General features: G+C 42.3%; 1 protein-coding gene across 3 annotated transcripts in view; it reads left to right on the top strand.

Moving 5' to 3' along the window:
- The window catches only part of TYW3 (tRNA-yW synthesizing protein 3 homolog), a 35504-nt gene that overhangs the window by 5198 nt on the left and 10364 nt on the right, over window positions 1-19942 (top strand). For all 3 annotated transcript variants that reach the window (XR_002731099.2, XM_023209377.2, XM_023209389.2), the window contains exons 2-5: window positions 2907-2987; window positions 4947-5045; window positions 16021-16092; window positions 19542-19675. Coding sequence is in view for 2 of the 3 variants with exons in the window: in XM_023209377.2 (XP_023065145.1) it covers window positions 2907-2987; window positions 4947-5045; window positions 16021-16092; window positions 19542-19675 (386 nt within the window). In the remaining variant the exon portion in view is untranslated. The remainder of the gene's footprint in view (window positions 1-2906; window positions 2988-4946; window positions 5046-16020; window positions 16093-19541; window positions 19676-19942) is intronic.

The following is a 19942-nucleotide window of genomic DNA, read 5'->3' as shown; positions in this document are numbered from 1 at the left end:
CAGAGAACGGGTAAAAAGGGCACATGTACACTTTTGCAGTTTGCACAAAACCAAAATCAAAACCAAAATCAGAGTATCCAGAAATCCAAGCCAGGTCAAAACCAAAACCAAAGTATCAAGCAAGCCAAGTCAAGTCAAAAACAAAAACCAAAGTGCCGGTACAGGCACACTGTGGGTGATCAGGCCATGTTTCCACTCCAATGGAGTAGGCAAGTTCCCAAAACCAATCCTGTCAAGCAGTTCAAACCAAGTCAAAACCAAAACCAAAGTGCCAATAAAGGCACACCATGGGTGATCAGGCCTCGCTTCCACTCAGAGTTAGCAAGTTTCAAAGACTAGTCTTACCAAGTTTTAGATGTCCAGACTCCAAGTGCCCGTTCCTTCCAGGTGTTCAGCCACTGCTTTGATCCTCCACGGGGGCCTGCCACACACTGCTCTGGCCAGGCGTCCCACCGGGGCAAATGCCTACCCGGGAGTGCTCTCAGGATCCGCGTCGCTCGGGCTGCTTGGGGTCCCACTCAGGGATGTTCCACGAGGCAGGCTTAAGCCACCTAAGGAGCTGCCTCAACCATCCACCAGTCATCTCGCTTCCTGGTTAGGGAACCAAGAAATGTAGCAGGATGAGCCGCAAACAAAACTCCTCAGACACTGAGTTAAGGAAGGGGTTTATTCGACCAGGGGCATCAGCAAGACTCCTGTCTCAAGAGCCGAGCTTCCCAAGTGAGTAATTCCTGTCCCTTTTAAGGGCTCACAACTCTAAGGGGGTGCATGTGAGAGGGTGGTGATTGATTGAGCAAGCAAGGGGTATGTGACTGGGGCTGCATTCACTGGTAATTAGATCGAAACAAAACAAGATAGTGATTTTCACAGTGTATTTCTATACAATGTCTGTAATCTATAGGTAACATAACTGATTAGGTCAGGGGTCGAACTTTAACTATCAGGCCCAGGGTGTGGCGCTGGGCTGTCTGCCGTGGATTTCATGTCTGCCTTTTAGTTTTTACTTCTTTCTTTGAAGGCAGAAATTGGGCATAAGACGGTATGAGGGGTGGTCTTCTCTCTTAATGTGACCTTAGGAAAGTTATCTCAACTCTGCCCCTTCCTGTTCTATGGACTGAGGATAATAAAAAGTATCTGCTTTATAGGGATTTTTTGTAGAGAAAATAGGATAATTTATTTGAAATATTTGGCATTGTGCCTGGCCCATGCACTGTAAAAGTTGGCTGTGTACTGATTTTATTCGTAATATTAGGTTAACAGCATGGAAGACAGCACATTATTAGGCTCATTCTTTAGGTCCATTATTGACTGATCATTTATTTGCTCATCTCTCAAGTTAGCAGGGCCTGTTCATGTTTAAATCACTTCCATTACCTCCAGAGCAGTGGCATTCTTGCCCACACACTCTCTCTTGCCCCATTTCCACAACTCTCTCACCTTGATTTTTGCAATGATTCTCTAACAAGCCACTTAACTGCTCTTCTCCAAACCGTGTTTGACAAATCGCAGCTCTGCTTATCTCTCACCTATGCTGTATTTTATTACACGTTTTTCTACATCGGAAAATCCAAATGCTTACTCTAGTGTAGCTTTCAACCTTTTTTTCATTGCTTTCCTTCATCTTTAGCTAGTTGCTGAAACTGAACTGTTCTTTTTCATCTTGTATTTGTTTGCTTTTGCTCACGTTTTTGGGTGTTTTTTTTTTCCTGAAATGTTTTCCTATCTCTGCATATCTGAGGCATGATTCCCAAAACTCCGCTCTCCCACCTGAACACACTTACAAACCCATACTACCTACTTGGGAATAATGACTGCTTCTGAACTGGTTAGACTTTTATTTCTTATCTTACACCTTGTATTATGGTTTATTTTAAAATCTGCCTTATTTCAGTAAGGATTTTGGGCAACTTACAAATAGGCAACACAAGAAAAAATAAAAAGTGGGAAAATCTGAATAAAGAAAATATAGATAAGATGAAGCCAGTGATGGCATTAGTTTCCAGTCCTACCATTAGATCCTGTGAAGTTGCTACAAGTGGGCCATACATTTGGCTCTAAGATTTAGAGTAGCAAGCACAACATCAGATACGTAAGTCACCATCACCGAAGTCATACGATGAAGTCAAAATATTTATTTAGGACATGTGTAGCAATTCCTGGTTCCATGGCCAGACAGCAGAGTCTCTTGTGGATCCATTGTATAAATTATAGTCACTTTGAGTATAGTGATTTCTGTTCATGTGGTTTCCTGCATCCTCTTTCCAGTGTCCTTGAGGGGTAGGTTCTATGTATACCCAAAGTACCTAATAGAACTTTGCAAATAAACATTTGTCCAATTTAAGTTAATATTAAAATGTTTGCCTTCTTGAAATTTTGACCTTTCAGTCTTAGCCCCATCCTTCAGGACTACATATGCAGTCTAATTCAGAGGTCACAAATTTATGCCTCTAGAGACCAAGGAAGTATTATAAATGTGTAAATGGCATAGGTACAATTAAGGGTAGTAGGTCTTGTGTGGAATTGGGACAGTGCTGTCCTATAAAAGGAATTAAAATTCTTTTTTTTTCATTTTTTTAAATATTGTGCTAGCCAAATAGAGTACAACTCAGGTGCTGCTAGTATTATCCCTTATACTAATCCCTTTTCTTGTTGCAAAATCATGACCATATTTCAGAAGATGTTTATCAAGTAGTTTTACCTTTCAAATAATTTTCTACCCCAGGTTATTTGGGCTCATTCTTATTCTGGGTTAACATTACCCAAAAAATACCAAATTGTTTTTATTAATACTTAAAATCCTAACTTGGGATTATTAGTTTAAGAAAGCCTATAACATGCTATGCATTATGCTTATTATTTTTGTAAAATATTGTATGATTAACAAATTATGTTATTTTTTATTTTAGGGTATAAATGGTTTTGAAGTTCAGAAACAAAACTGTGGCTGGCTACTGGTTACACACAAACCTTGTGAAAAAGATGATGTGGTAAGTTTTGGAAATAAACTTTTAAATTCAGGTACTTTAAATACATATGACAAGAATAGAAATTTCAAAGTGATTTTTATGCAGAATTATAATGGCTGAAGATTATGAAACCTAGAGAGCTTTCATTACAATGACTTTTTTTGGGTTGTAGGAGATAAAAGTATGGAAGCATTACTTACTGCTACTCAAGACATCCTTTTGGACATAGCAGAAAGTTCATGGATATTGGACACCTGTTGGATCCAAATTTTGAATTTTAATTCTGCTATTTGATAACCCTGTAACCTAAAACTAAGTATAGAAAGAGAAGGGGATTAGCACTATCTCTGTGTTACCAGCTTTACTGATATAAATAAATTATACATGACTTACCTGCACTGCTTTTTGAAAATCTTCAAATCTCTGCTGGGTTATTTAGTTCCCTAAGATAAAGAGTTTAGATGAATTCATAAGTTTTTATCAGCCAGGCACTTTTCATTCCCAGTGAATTTACAAATCCAATTCTGTTTTAAGCAAAAAAGATTATTTAACTGGAAAGGATGGATGGAGCTTGAATCAAGTATTGCTGATTCAGATGTTCAAATCTTATCTTCGGAGTACCCACTTCATCTCCATCTTTGGGCAGTGGTTATCTTTGCAGTGTGCCTTTATTCTCTTCTGCTGCAGATAATCTTTGTTGCAGAAATGGTAGCTGCCAACACCACCAGTAGAAAAAGAATTCCTTTTCCTGCAATTCCTGTGTTCATCCTAGAGAAGGACTCGGAGTTGTCCTGCTTACATTAGGTGCTCTCCCTCTTAGGTCAATTATTTTTGCTAGTGGAATATAATAATATCCTTGATCAGACATAAGCAAGCACTTGGCACCTCTGATATTGTGATAGGGAGAGCGATGTGTGAGAGGGTAATGATTGACAGCCCTACCAGAAATCAAATGGCGTGAAGGAGGGACGATGTTGCCCAGGGATACTGGACAGACAGAAATAATAACTGTCTTGTATAAATTCTAGCTCAGACACAATATTACATGTTTCACTAGGTGGTCAGACTATGCCGCTGGATACACTATAACATGGGTGCAGCCAAGGTTAAAAGGCAGGCAAGTGCTACCTAGGGAAGAGACTAGTACATTGACTTAAGGTCACTAACAACAGAAAACACACATGCTAGGGTCAAGTGTTGTAACATTTGCTTACAGCAGGAGGAAAGAGAGTACACAAGATCTAGCCCTTCAATGTGTCAGTCCCCATGGCTAGCAGATTGGTTCCACAGCTGATCAGGGCAGAGTGATGGCACGTACCCCACTTTGTGCTGCAGTAGCCCCCAGACCCTGACCACTGCCCCATAGGGTCTGAAATACAGAAAGCTAGGAACATGCTCGGGGGCCATTGGTTCTCATGTAGCTAAGCAGTTCCAAGGGAATTGTATGTGTGCCTATTACAGAGGGAACAGGAACTTGCTGGCTGCGCACTGAGCTCTTTGCATGCACGGCTATTTGTGAGCTTAATAGTGCTGCTGGTAAGCACTGGTGCTTGGTACAGAATGCTTCTTGGGAACATGGGTGGCAGTTAGGCTTTGTTTGGACCCTTTTCTCACATTACATTTCTCTGTATCTCAATCTAACAAAAAATTGAAACAATGCTAATACAGTTTTTATATACTACCTTCCTTAGTGAAAGATCTGTTACAGAGTTAAAGTAGTAGTTTACTTCTTCAAAGTACACTAATAGGTGGAAAGAATGGTATAGAAGATTTATGGGAGAACTAGAAATTTTAAGAAAATAAGCAAATAAATTTTTGGTAAAAAAGAACCAAGAAAGCAGAGGGAAAAGTTATTGCAGAAAAAAAATACGCTGAGTGATTCTGAAAATTTCTAAGAGAAATTGAAGTTATGTATGGGGTAAAGGGTAATCAAAGGACAGGCCATATGCTTGTGTCTGATACCACTTTTCATTTATTTAGATTGTAGCTCTGAAGAAAGCAAATGGTGATGCCACTTTGAAATTTGAACCATTTGTTCTTCACGTGCAGTGTCAACAATTGCAGGATGCACAGATTCTGGTAAAATTTTGTTGTAATTGTACTTAAATTTATAGATATGTGGGTAGATGCAATTTTAAGCTTTTAACCTACTATAAATATCAGTGAGATAGTACCTTATTCAACTAGTTATGTATTTATTATTAATTCGTCTGCTCAATCTATTCGTTTTTAATTTTAGGAAAAAAAGAGTACCTAATCATTACTAGGAAAATATAAGTCCCAGGTTATGGCTCCTGTTTTCTTTCTTAACATTTTTATTTATAAATTTTACTTCAGCATTCTATATTTTGTTTTTGTTTGCCAAGCTTTAAGAAAAAATACTGTGAAACTGCATGTGCAATTAAGCATTTTAAAGAATATTTCATTTTTCCCATTTAAATGAGCATAAGGTGAATATCTGTTTAGTCTTGATTCTCCTTTTTATACCTTTTATATATTTATATATAAAACTAAATTGCATTTTAAGTAACAATAATGTATTGAGTCTCAGTGTGTCAAGTACTAGGGGCACAGCGATGAACAAGATTAGAGACTGTCTTGGTCTCCCAAAGTTAGGAGACAGCAAAAACAAACAAGTGAACAGGCAAATAAAATAAAATTAAATAAAAAAAAAAAAAAACTGCAAGTTGCAAAATGTTCTACCAAAGGAAAAACAACCTGGTAATAGAGAACAGTGCAAAAAGCTGCTGACTTGAAGACAGGCTTCTCTGAAAACGTTTCTTTAAGCTAGGACTTGCAAGGAACAGAAAGAGCTAGGCATGTAGCTGAGAAATGAACGTTCCAGGAAGATGGAAAGGTATATACAAAGTTTCAGTGGGTCTAGAGAGTGGAAAGAAAGTGCGAGAAGGAGTCTGAGGCCAGGTCAGTTAAGCTTTGTAGAACAGATTAAAGAGTTGGAATTGCCTTCTGAGTTCAGGGAAAAGTTATTGAAGCGACAGTTTTAAGCAAAGAGTAGCTTTCTAGGTTTTTGTTCTGAAAAACTCAGTTCTGCTCCAGCATAGAGAAAGGAGTGCAGTAAGTGAAAAGAGATGAGTTAGGAGTAGGTTGTGGTGATTTAAGTGGGAAGTGGTGGTGGGTTGGCCTAAAGTGATAGCACCAAAGCAGGTGGGAAAGGAATAGATTCAAAATATATTTCAGCGTTTGAATCAACAGACTTGTAAGGTTGCCTGGGGAAGGACAGCCAGAGGGAGGAGGAGAAAGAGGAATCAAGGATAACTATTTAGGTCTAGCTGGAGCCCCTGGCTCTATGGTAGTAGCCTTTATCCAGATGGAGTGTGCTGAAGTTGAAGTGTGTCCAGAATTGGTTCCTTCCGGTGGGTTCTTGGTCTCACTGACTTCAAGAATGAAGCCATGGACCCTTGCAGTGAATGTTACAGTTCTTAAAGATGGTGTGTCCGGAGTTTGTTCCTTCAGATGTTCAGATGTGTCCAGAGTTCCTTCCGGTGGGTTCTTGGTCTTGCTGACTTAAGTAGTGAAGCCACAGACCTTTGCAGTGAGTGTTACAGCTCTTAAAGGTGGCGTGTCCAGAGTTGTCTGTTCCTCCTGTTGGGTTCGTGGTCTTGCTGACTTCAGGAGTGAAGTTACAGCCTTCTCAAAGAGTGTTACAGCTCTTAAAGGTGGCACGTCCAGAGTTATTTGTTTGTCCTAGTGAGTTCGTGGTCTCACTGACTTCAGGAATGGAGCTGCAGACCTCTGCAGTGAGTGTTACAGCTCATAAAGGTAGTGTGGACCCAAAGAGTGAGCAGCAGCAAGATTTATTGTGAATAATGAAAGAACAAACTTCCATAGCTTGGAAGGGGACCTGAGCAGTTGCTGCTGCTGGCTCAGGTGGACAGCTTTTATTCCCTTATTTGGCCCTGCCCATGTCCTGCTGATTGGTCCATTTTACAAAGAGCTGATTGGTCCATTTAACAGAGTGCTGATTGGTGCGTTTACAATCCTTTAGATAGCCACAGAGCACTGATTGGTGCATTTTTACAGAGTGCTGATTGGTACGTTTACAATCCTTTAGCTAGACACAGAGCACTGATTGGTGCGTTTTTACAGAATGCTGATTGGTGGATTTACAGTCCTTTAGCTAGACACAGAGCATTGATTGGTGCATTTTTAGAGTGCTGATTGGTGCATTTACAATCCTTGAGCTAGACAGAAAAGTTCTCCAAGTCCCGACTTGTCCCAGGAAGTCCAGCTGGCTTCACCTCTCAATCCTCCCTCCCAACAGGACACCCCAAATGCTGCTGGGAATTGGGCGATGACAGCTCTAGCTACTTCCTGCTGGATAGGGGCGAAGTAGGAGCCATGCAGTTGTAGTGTCCTCCAGAGGGGAACTCTTTAGGCCAGTGAAAGGGCCAGCAGGTCGATCCAGGGGTCCTTGGTAGAAGTTGTTAGTTGAACTCATTTGGCTACAGTATGTAGTTGTATGGCAAAGAGTATGGTTAGTATGCTGCTTAATAATATGATGAAATAGTAAAAGGATTCCATTAAAGGGGCAAGGAGAGGTGTTAAAGATTATGTAGATTTTCACTTATCTTTTTTAAGGAGGAAGGGGTTTTTCCTCAGGATCAGTGATAGGAGCCTTTTTAGTCTGGGATGTTTCCTTCCGAAATAGGAGATGCAAGTCCTCCAGTGGTTTGCAGGTGTATCAGGGCTGGTCTGGCTGATCTTGGGACTCCTGAGCCGATGGTCCTGCAGGTTTCTCAGGGGTGTCCAAAATTTAACTGGGGTGTAGTGAACCCAAGATTCCACTCCTGCCACCTTAACTGCAGTGGGGATAGAGAGGATTACTGAGTATGGTCCTTACCACAAAGAATCCATAGATGGGGAGGTAGAGGGGAGAGATTTGACCAACACTAGAGCTCCTGGTTGAAACAACTCTGTTCCCTTTTCTCTGTGACATGGTTCAGGTAAGTTTTTAAGGTTTCATTGATACTTTGCCAAAGAAGTTACATATTTGACCAAGCTGGCCTTTTCCTGATCCAGGAGGAGGTCATTTGTGAGAAAAGGTCATCCATACAGCATTTCATATAGACTGAGCCCCATTTTGTGAGGAGAATTTTGGATTCTCAACAATGCCATGGGCAAAAGAGTAAGCCATGGGAGATAAGTTTCTTGTGTTAGTTTCCTTAAGTGCCTCTTGAGTGTTTCATTTGCCTTCTTGACCTTCCCTGAGGATTGTGGCCTCCAGGCACAGTGAAGGTGATATTGTATCCCTAGCACCCTGGAAATTCCCTGAGTTGTCGTGGCTTTAGAAGCTGGACCATTGTCGCTCTGTAAGCTTTGGGGAAGCCCAAATCTAGGAATTATTTCATAAATTAGGACTTTAATCACTTCCTGAGCCATCTCTGTCTTGCAGGGGAAAGCTTCTATCCAATTTGTAAAGGTATCAACACAGACCAACAATTATTGAAATTCCTTTGACTTAGGCATATGGGTGGAAGTCTAACTGCCAGTCCTCTCTGGGATAGTGACCTATTCTTTGTTCCCCCAAAGGTGCCTGGGGATGGACCAAGGGATTATTCCTTTGGCACACCTCACATGCTTTGACTACCTGTCGGATGGTCTGGAGGAGATTCGGCCCTGTAAATAGGGATTTGGCCATTTGATGAGTGTTTTCAGTACCCATATGAAAAGTTTGGTGGAGGGTTTTAAGTATTTTCCACTGGCTGGCTTTGGGTGTAAGTACCTTTCCTTCTTCTGTTGTTAACCACCCCGAGGGGAGAAAACTATGCCCCTGTGAAAGTCCCCATTCTGTTTCAGTCGGGGAATACTGGGGCTTAATCTCTTGGAGGGAGTTGCTCCATACCAAGGGTCCTTCTGTACGTATTTCTAATGGGAGGTTCTTCTTGGCAGCAATCTTGACCTTGGCATCTGCCCAACGGTTTCCTTCTGCCTTTTCTCCTTCACCTTTCTGATGGCTTCGGCAGTGTAAGACTGCTACCTCCTTGGGTTTTTACACTGTGTGCAATAACTCCGTGATTTCCTTGTGGTATTTAATGGGGGTTCCCCCAGAGGTTAGGAACTCCCTTTCTTTCCATATTGCAGCATGGGCATGTAGGATTAGATAAGCATACTTATTATCTGTAACAAAGTCTCCCAATTACAACCGAGGAGGTGGGAGAAATACCTGGTTACAGGCTGTCCCAGGATTCCTTGGATGGTAACGGACCTTGAGGTAGCTCTCCAGGACAGGAAATTAACCCTAAGAAAGCTGTGCCAGTGTCCAGGAGGAAGTCAATTTCCTGGCCCTCAATGGTTAAACATACCCAGGACTCAGTGAGGGTGATGACATGAGCAGACGCTTGCCCTGGGCACCCTCAGTCCTGTTGTTGGATCATCTGGTTGTGGGCTTCTGGCCCAAAGAACCTTTGTTCTCTGGGACAGTGCACCTTCCACTGATTGCCTTGGCATAGCAGACATGGACGAGGGGGGCGGCTTCTCATTGGACAATCTTTTTTAAGGTGTCCTTGCAAACCACACTGGTAACAAGTCCCACTGGGTGATTGGCCTGCTCTCTTTTCATTCTGAACCACCAAGGTTGGTTTGTCTGAGGGCCATGACTAAGGCTGTGGCCTTTCTCTGATCTTGCTTTTCCTTTGGACCTGTTCCTCTTGGACCCGATTATAGAGCACCAACGTTGCCACATTTAATAATTCCTCCAGATTTGGTTATTTGGTTCAGGGCCCAGGGCTCGCTTTTGGAGCTTTCTTCTGATATCTGCAGCTGATTGGATAATCAACTTATCTTTAAGGATCAATTGACCCTCGAGTGAGTCAGGTGACAGGGGAGTATATTTTCTTAAGGCCTCCCATAGCCTCTCGAGGAAGGCAGAAGGATTTTCTTCCTTTCCCTAAGTTATGGTGGACATCATTGAATAATTCATGAACTTTTTCCTAATTCTCCTTAGTCTTTCTAGAACACAAGTCAACAGATGTTTATGACTCCAGTCCCCATGATCTTGAGTCGGGGTCCCAGTGGGGATCCATACTGGGGACAGCTTGCTGACCAGTAGGGAATTTGTCCCTTTCTTCGGCTGTCATTCTGTTGTTTACTTGACTAAGATACCAGGTATCTCCAAACTCTTAGGCTGCAGCTATTAGCATTATTTTCATTAAAGGCCAGGATTTGATCTAACAATAGCATGACATCTCTCCAAGAGAGATCAAAGGCTTGCCCTAGACTCTGTAGGACATCTATATACCTATCAGGATCATCTGAAAACTTCCCCAGATCTACCTTGATCTGCTTTAAATCAGAGAGAGACAAGGGGACATGTACCCAGGTTGGGCCAAATTCCCCTCCCTCTACAGCTTGAAGGGGACATAACTGATAGCATGGGGGGTTTTGTGGTCCTTTGGAGATTTCTTTGCTTGTTTCCTTCTGGGCAGGGATGATTAGAGGAGGCTTATCATTAATAGGAAGGGGAGCTATAGGGAGGCTAGGATATGGGGGTAAACTGAGGTGTCCTCTTGTGGGATGTAAATTGCAAGCTTTGCATAGTTGTGTATTCTCCTTCAATGAAAAGAAAGCTTGGACATAAGGTATTTCACTCCACTTACCTTCCCTCTTACAGAGAAGATCAAGCTGCAGGATAGTATTGTAATTTATACTTCCCTCAGGTGGCCATTTTTCCCCATCAGAGAGAGAATATTGGGGCCAAGCTGTAGTGCAGAAAAAAAATGAGCTGCCTCTTTTTCAGGGTTTGTGGGTCAAATTGGTCCCAATGGCTTAGGATGCATTTCAAGGGTGAGCCTGTTAATGCCTGAGTGTTTCCCATCAGAAAGACAAAACTGCCACGGTTTTGGTTTGTTCCTTTCTCCCCCTGCCCAAGAACCCGCGAGGTCCCTGGACCCTGCTGATTGGAATATTTGCGCTCACCGACACATTCTCGAAAACCTGTTAGAGTCCTAAGCATTCTCCTGTTAGTATTGGGACCTTATCCCTGTCCTGTAAAGATGTTATGCCCCAAAAATGAAGTGGAGGGTTGTATGCTGAGGGATACACCCAGGGTTGGAAGAGTGATGCCTTTTGTCCTCACTTGAATAGGAAGAATATCATTTCTGAAGCTCCCCATAGCATAGCTTCAGAAATAGCTTTTGCTAGGTCTGGTTGTCTGAGAAGAGATCCTAAAATTCCAGATAGTCCCCTGACCTGACAAGGCTTTAGGCAAAAATTATGTCTTTCTGATTGGTGAGCCTGGGTACCTAAAGAAGGGAACAAAGTCCTGAAGTTTATACTAGAAATCATTCTTATAGGAGAAACTAGAAAAGCACAAGAGACAGGGAGTGGTTTTTTAGAAGCAGGACTAGCGTTGGAGAAGAGAGACAAGAGGAAGTTTGTCTGACAGGTGTTAGGACCCAGGAGGCAAGGGTCAGGATAGATAGGATAGATGGGCGAGTCTTGCTTGGGCAACGTGACTTTAAGAGTTCTGCTCATGGCCGCAGGGCCAACCAACTTATTGTTGGGACCCCAGAGCTGAATGGCTTTCCTTTCTGTCGACCCTCAGCTCAGCCTGGAAGTACAGGAAAAGTGGAAACTGGTTTCAAGCAAACCAATGCTCCCAACTCTGAAGAGTCAGGGGTTGTTAGAGAGCCCTTTCCCAGAAAGCCTGACACCCATGTCTTTAGTCCAGCGGCCACGCTAGTCACTTTTAACTGGCCCACAGGTGCCCGGTATTTAGCCCCCAAATTCTAAGGAAAAATAGAACAGAATACCAAGTGAAAGGGGTCCAATGGTACTCAACACTTGGCAATAGGCGGTTGTCCCATCTGGGTCACCAAAATATGTCCCATCTGGGTTGCCAAAATGTGTCCGGAATTGGTTCCTTCTGGTGGGTTCTTGGTCTCACTGACTTCAAGAATGAAGCCACGGACCCTCGCAGTGAGTGTTACAGTTCTTAAAGATGGGTGTGTCCAGAGTTTCTTCCTTCCGTTGGGTTCGTGGTCTTGCCCACTTCAGGAGTGAAGCTGCAGATCTTTGCAGTGAGTGTTACAGCTCTTAAAGGTGACATGTCTGGAGTTGTTTGTTCCTCCTGGTGGATTCGTGGTCTCACCGTCTCACTGATTTCAGGAGTGAAGTCACAGACCTTCGCGGTGAGTGTTACAGCTCTTAAAGGGGGCACGTCCAGAGTTGTTTTTTCCTCCCAGTGTGTGCATGGTCTCGCTGACTTCAGGAATGAAGCCACAGAGCTTCACAGTGAGTGTTACAGCTCTTAAAGGTGGCACGTCCAGAATTGTTTGTTCCTCCCAGTAGTGTTGTAGTCTCACTGATGTCAGGAATGAAGCCACAGACCTTCGCAGTGAGTGTTACAGCTCTTAAAGGTGGCGCGTCTGGAGTTGTTTGTTCCTCCCGCTGGGTTTGTGGTCTCACTGACTTCAGGAGTGAAGCCACAGACCTTCGCAGTGAGTGTTACAGCTCTTAAAGGTGGCACGTCGGGAGTTGTTTGTTCCTTCCAGTGGGTTCGTGATTTTGCTGACTTCACAAATGAAGCCGCAGACCTTTGCAGTGAGTGTTATAGCTCTTAAAGGTGGCACGTCCAGAGTTATTTGTTCCGATGGATTCGTGGTCTTGCTGACGTCAGGAATGAAGCAGCAGACCTTCGCAGTGAGTGTTACAGCTCATAAAGGTAGTGCAGACCCAAAGAGTGGGCAGCAGCAAGAGTTATTGTGAAGAATGAAAGAACAAAGCTTCCACAGCTTGGAAGGGGACCCAAGCAGATTGCTGCTGCTGGCTCAGGTGGACAGCTTTTATTCCCTTATTTGGTCCCACCCACGTCCTGCTGATTGGTCCATTTTACAGACAGCTGGTTGGTCCATTTTACAGAGTACAGATGGGTGCATTTGCAATCCTTTAGTTAGACACAGAGCACTGATTAGTGCATTTTTACAGAGTGCTGATTGGTGCATTTACAATCCTTTAGCTAGACACAGCGCTGATTGGTGCTTTTTTACAGAATGCTGATTGGTACATTTACAGTCTTCTGCTGATTGGTGCATTTACAATCCTCTAGCTAGACAGAAAAGTTCTCCAACTCCCACGTAGACCCAGGAAGTCCAGCTGGCTTCACCTCTCAGAAGGAATGGGAATCAAGAATGTGATTCATATGTTAAGTGTGAAATGTCTGTAAGACACTTGTTTTTGTCTGCTAGTGTTGCCATAACAATATACCACAGACTGGGTAGCGTAAACAACAGAAATTTATTTTTCTTACAGTTAGGAGGTTGAAAGTCCAGGATGAAGGTGCTGACAGGGATAGTTCCTTCTGAGGCCCTTGTCCTTGGCTTGCGGCAGCTGCCTTCTCCCTGTGTCCTCTCATGGCCCTTTCTCTGTGTATGCACATCACTTGTCTCTTCTACTTCCTGTAAGGACACCAGTCCTGTTGTATCAGGGCTCCATCCTTATGACCTCATTTAACCCTAATTAGTACCGTAAAGGCCCCATCTCCAAATACAGTCACATTGGAGTTTAGGGCATCAACATTTGAATTTTGAAGCCCTGTAGACACAATTCAGTCCATAACACCACTGCCTAAGTGAAAATTTCAAATAGATGTTTGGGTAGAAGTCTGGAACTCAGGGGAGCCACGTGGACTGGGGACAAACATTGAGAAGATGCCAATACACAATTATTCTTTTAAGCCATGAGCCTAGATAAAATTACCTGTGGAGAAAGTACAGAAGAAAAAGGGAAGAGGGCCTGAGGAACATGAGCATTTAGAGACAGTCTCTAAAACATGGTGTTTAATCGTTCAGTGGCTCATGGCTTCAGTCTCTGCTCTAACCTTGAACTTTTATCTAACCCTATTTTAGTCTCATTATACCACATCACATCCCTGAAATGTCTCCAGAGTTTAACTCTCCTGTTTCTATATCCATGTTCTGTTCTCTGTGCTAATCCTGATTGAGCCCAGCTGTGCTCTTCTCTGGGCCTAAGCCTCATCGGAAGGCTAACATTTCAGGGAGCAAATTGAAGTGGACTTAGAGGAACCGAGAAATTCACTTCTTCACAGCCCCTTTTTGAGGGGGGTCCTTACCTAAGGAGCTTATATTTGTATTCTAGGGGACAGAGGCAGACAGTAAGTATGTAAATAAACATAATTTCTCACTGTGAGACATGCTATGAAGGAGATAAGCAGGGCACTCCACTAGAGAGTCAGGGCAGAGCTGCCTTTAAAGAGGGTGGTTAAGAACTACTGCGCTACAAGAAAGAAGGGACCCATGTCTGCTCCCCAGGGCTCTCTGACATTTAGAGACTGATAAAATAACTTACAAAGCCACCCCAGTCGGATCAGAATTTTTGTGCTTTCTTATCATTTCAACAAAGATTTTTAAGCAATAGAAGGGATACTGAGAAACGTTTTACTCATTTTAAAAGATTTTCTTTATTTTTACACAATACAATTAGAAGAATGATTGTTTTTTGGTTACATTCTGCTTTCTGAAAGCAATCACTAGGTTGCAGTGAGCCAAGATTGCGCCATTGCACTCCAGCCTGGGTGACAAGAGTGAAACTCCATCTCAAAAAAAAAAAGAAAAAAAAGAAGAAGAAGACCTTTTTAGGCAGTAGCGTTGAATGGAAACAGGATGAATGACAAGAAACCAGCCAGGAAAACAGTAGTCCTGATAGAGAAACAGCAAAAATAAAGAAGCTGATGTAGGAAAAGGTTTGGAGTATTCAAAGAACAGAAGGGAAGCCACTCAAGGTTAGAGAAAATAGCCAGGGCTAGAGCAAATAGAACATCATTAGTCATGGTTTAGAGCTTGGATTCTGTCACTAGCTAGTCTGCAAGAATGGTTTGAAGGGGGCAAGAATGAAAGCAGAGACTAATTGGGAGACTCCTCCAGAAGTTAAGGAGAGAGGTGATGGAGACTTGAAAAGAGTGGGCAATGGATGTGGCAGGAGCTGGATTAATTTGAGGTAATCATAGAGGTAGACTCAATGGGAATTGGGTATAGGGGATGAAGAGGTAGAAAGCATCAGGGCTCTCTAGGTTTGGAGCTTGAGCAGCTAGATGAATGATGGTGTCATGTACTGAAATTAGAAAGACTGGATGTGAGAGAAATAGATTTATATTAGGGAGAATCCGTTTCAGGGTAGAGATCTGAACTGGAAATGGGATTCATCTATATAGCTATATATCTATAGGTATATAGATGATCTATATATATACATATACATATATATATGGTATTTAAACCAGGGAATCTCAGAAGGAGAGCATGTACTTAGATCAAGATTTCTCAACCATGGCGCAGCTGGCATTTCAGATCTAATAATTATTTGTGTGGGGGCTGTCGTGTACATTGGAGAATGTTTAAGCTGCATCTCTGACCTCTACCCACTATTTGCTAGAGATCCCTCTTCCTCTTCCCTTGAGTGGTGACAACTTAACAACAAAAATGTCTTCAGACATTGCCAGATGGCCCCTGGGGTTCAAAATTATTCTTGCTTAAGAACTACTGAGCTAGAGAAAAGAAAGGACCCATGTCTGCTCCGCAGGGCTCTCTAACATTTAGAGACTAATAAAATAACTTACAAAGCCACCCCAGTCAGATCAGAATTTTTGTGCTTTCTATGCTTTCTTCTATCATTTCAACAAAGATTTTTAAGCAATAGAAAGGAAACTGAGAAACGTTTTACTTATTTTAAAAGATTTTGTTTTGTTTATTTTTACACAACACAATTAGAAGAATGACTGTTTTTTGGTTACATTCTGCTTTCTGGAAGCAATCACTAGCCAAACGTCACTGTTTGTGATTGAATTCTACTTTTACTCTTTCTCAGTGACATATCTATAGTTCATATTTCAATATTTTTCCTGATGTTAGGAGTTTGATCAAAGTCATTTTTAAGCATAGTCCATATTGGCTAGCCAAAAAAAATTTTTAAAAAACCTTAATAGGTTTTAGAGTCATATATGCTTCTGTAGTTTGTGGAGCTAAACAGATGATCTGATTACCCACAGTATCAAAATTTAACAAGTTTTATTTTCTTACAGCATTCCGTGGCAATAGATTCTGGTTTCAGGAACTCTGGCATAACGGTGGGAAAGAGAGGAAAAACTATGTTGGTAAGATATTTTGTCAAAGAGCAATTTTTTTAGTGTAAAGTGATCCAGAGATTGAATAACCTAATTAGACTCCTGCCTTTAATGTCTCCTTTCTCAAATCTTCATGCCATTCTCTTACTTATAAACCTTCAGTGACTTACTCCTTCCTATAGGGCCACGTCCAGAGTTTAGATTTACATTTGAGGTCTTATTTTATAATATTCTTCTCCATTTACTTTTAACCTGATTCTTAACTCTGCTCTCCTCATTAAGTAGGCAAAGCCCAAAAGCACTGTGACATCATGGAAAGAGTCACAGAGAGAGTCCAAAGTCCCGTGTACTGATACCTGCTGGATCACAGCTGCACTGTGTGAATTTGGGCAAGCTCCTCAGTCCCTCAGGGTTTGAATTTTCTCAGCAGTATCAGTGGTCCAGCAAACTACTGTCCTAGGGCCACATTCAGCCCACATAGGGCCAGATCCCACTGTACTCATTTGATTACTTATTGTCTAAGCTTGCTTTTGTGAGACAATGGCAAACTTTAGTAGTTGTGACAAATACTATATGGCTTTCAAAGTCAAAAAATGTTTGCTATCTGTCGTTTTAGAGAAAAGATTTGCCGACCTTTCGACTAGATGATCTTTAAGACTTGCTTTCTTTTTGAGTCTTTCTCTAGGCAAGCTAGCCTTTAGATATTTTGCCCTATTCTGATTTCTTGGTATTTACTGTTTGGCATGGCATGTTTTTGAACTATCTGAGGTTACCCTCCTTCTCTCTTCCTATACTTTCCTATTTTCTACCTATTTTTAACAATAACCTATTTCCCAATTAGGGGTGGATGACAAAAGAGGACCCCCTTAAAGCATGGCTAAATAGAAAATCAAAGCCTGGCCGGATGTGGTGGCTCATGCCAGCACCTTGGGAGGCCAAGGCAGGCAAATCATGAGGTCAAGAGATTGAGACCAGCCTGGCCAACATGGTGAAACCCCATCTCTACTGAAAATACAAAAATAAGCTGGGCTTGGTGGTGTGCACCTGTGGTCCCAGCTACTCGGGAGGCTGAAGCAGGAGAGTTGCTTGAACCCAGGAGATGGAAGTTGCAGTGAGCGGAGATCACGCCACTGCGCTCCAGCTGGACAGAGCGAGACTCTCTCTCAAATGAAAAAGAAAAGAAAATTAAAGCCCGTGGTACTAGTTTGTGTCCCCATCTCACTCTTTACTCCATCTCGTAACCCAAGTGAAAACAGCCATTCTTTCACCTTCTTCTTTGTTTCCATATTCAATTAATTATAGGTCCTATCCATGCTGCCCCTTGTTTCTAATACTTGACCCCACCCTAGGTCTTCTGGCACTGCCCAGCCCTCAGGATCCCTAACCTCAGTCTTTAACATTGTCTCCTGACTAGTCTTCCTACTTTAGGCCTTCTCCTTGAGTCCCTCCAACCAGCCCTATCAGAATCCTCCTTTAAAAAACTCAGGGCCTCGGCTTGGTGCAGTGGCTCACGCCTATAATCCCAGCACTTTGGGAGGCCGAAGTGGGTGGATCACCTGAGGTCAGGAGTTTGAGACAGCCTGACCAACATGGTGAAACCTCGTCTCTACTAAAAATACCAAAATTAACCGAGCGTGGTGGCATGTGTCTGTAATTACAGCTACTTGGGAGGCTGAGGCAGGAGAATTGCTTGAACCTAAGAGGCGGAGGTTGCAGTGAGCCGAGATCGTGCCACAGCACTCTAGCCTGGGCGACAAAGCAAGACTCCGTCTCAAAAAAAAGAAAAAAAAAAATCTCAGGTCCTCCAACCATTTTCCTGGTATTCAAGGTCTTACCCAGACTATTTTGCATCTACCTGTTTATGTTCATCTCCCACTTACATACTTATGCTCCAACCACATAGAGCTATTAGTTGTTTTCCAAGGGTATCATGCTCTTTCATATCTCTATGCCCACAGATAAGTTGTCCCTCTGGCTGGAGTTCTTCCTCCCCCTTCCTCTTCTCCTCCTCCTCCTGTTTTTTTTTTTGAAATAGAGTTTCGTTCTTGTCGCCCAGGCTGTAGTGCAATGGCTCAATCTTGACTCACTGCAACTTCCGCCTCCCAGGTTCAAGTGATTTTCCTGCCTCAACCTCCCAAGTAGCTGGGATTATAGGCCCTTACCACCATGCCCGGTTAATTTTTGAATTTTTAGTAGAGACTGGGTTTCACCATGTTGGCCAGGCTGGTCTCGAACTCCTGACCTCAGGTGATCCACTTTCCTTGGCCTCCCAAAGTGCTGGGATTACAGGCGTGAGCTACCATGCCCAGCCCCTTCTTAATTTTTCTGTGTGTTGAAATTGCACTCATCCTTTAAAATCCCAACTCAATTGCTGCCTTTCCCATAAAGCTGAGTTCCTAGACTCAGTTACTTCTCTTCAACATTTTCTTGCCATTGTGTGTGTATGTGTGTGTACGTACATGCACATGCATGCATGTGTGTTTCGTCTGTCATAACTCTTAAAGTCAGAGGTCATGTTATAGGCGCCCTGTATCTTCATGCCTTATAGGGAGCCTAAAACATTGCAGATGCTCAGTAAAAGTTTATAGAGTGACCGGGCACGGTGGCTTACGCCTGTGATCCCAGCACTTTGGGAGGCCGAGGCGGGTGGATCACCTGAGATTGGGAGTTCAAGACCAGCCTGACCAATATGGAGAAACCCTGTCTCTACTAAAAGCACAAAATTAAATGGGCATGGCACATGCCTGTAATCCCAGCTACTCTGGAGGCTGAGGCAGGAGAATCGCTTGAACCTGGGAGGCAGAGGTTGACGTGAGCTGAGATCGTGCCATTGCACTCCAGCCTGGGCAACAAGAGCTAAACTCTGAAAAAAAGAAAAAGTTTATGGAGTGAATTTTTATTCTCATAATAATTTTTACAGCATTTGTATGGTTATTCTTAACCTCTATCTAGTGTTTGCCTCTACTTGGAACACGTTGACTGTTTCATCAACAGGGCTATTAAGATTGTGAACCCTAAAGCATTGAGAATCAGCTCCTATGTATGATAGAGGAGGCATAGTTTACTCTTGTAACTGTGCTCTGCTCCAAGAGCACTGAGACTCCTTGGCATCCAGTTCCTTTTGATTTTTGCTTGAGATTTCCATTGAGGTTTTCTTTCTTTCTTTAAGTTGTGTATTATGGCTTTCTAAGCTATAGTGAAATTGAAATTGTTAAAAGTTATTTGATTCTTTGATATCATCTGCCTCTCTGAAAGATAATGTATAGAATGTCTTTCTTTAGAAATGACTGTAGATGATGGAAAAAATTTTATTTAATCTCCTTTAACTGTGTTCAGCTAAATTCTATCAAAGCACTAACCTAACTGCTGTAATGGAACTAAAGTATGTTCAAACACAGCCCTGACTGGGACTTTTCTTGAGTTATTTTCAGTGTCTCTGGTATCTAAGTCTTCATATCTAAATTGTTTTTTCCTTGTAGGCTGTCCGGAGTACACATGGCTTAGAAGTTCCATTAAGCCATAAAGGAAAACTAATGGTGACAGAGGAATATATTGACTTCCTGTTAAATGTGGCAAATCAAAAAATGGAGGAAAACAAGAAAAGAATTGAGAGGTATATTAACTGGGTATTTCCATGTTATTCTTATATGCCTAGGTCATCTTTGAAAACATTAATACATGCCATCTTCAGTTTATAATGCTAACTGCTCATCTATTTGTAGATAATTAAAAAATATTTTTATTATCATTAATAATAAAAAGATGATCAAAGTAATAGATGAGAGTAGGTCAGGCTGCCATGGGCACTAAATGGAGCATACGGGAGAGGCTTTCTGGGGAATGGTAGGGCACGTGACCACCAGAAGCTGGCATAAAGGGG

The sequence above is a fragment of the Piliocolobus tephrosceles genome, chromosome 1, assembly GCF_002776525.5.
Source record: "Piliocolobus tephrosceles isolate RC106 chromosome 1, ASM277652v3, whole genome shotgun sequence".
NCBI lineage: Eukaryota > Metazoa > Chordata > Mammalia > Primates > Cercopithecidae > Piliocolobus > Piliocolobus tephrosceles.
The sequence above is the reverse complement of the archived record's forward strand: the minus strand, read 5'-3'. Positions and strand labels throughout refer to the sequence as shown.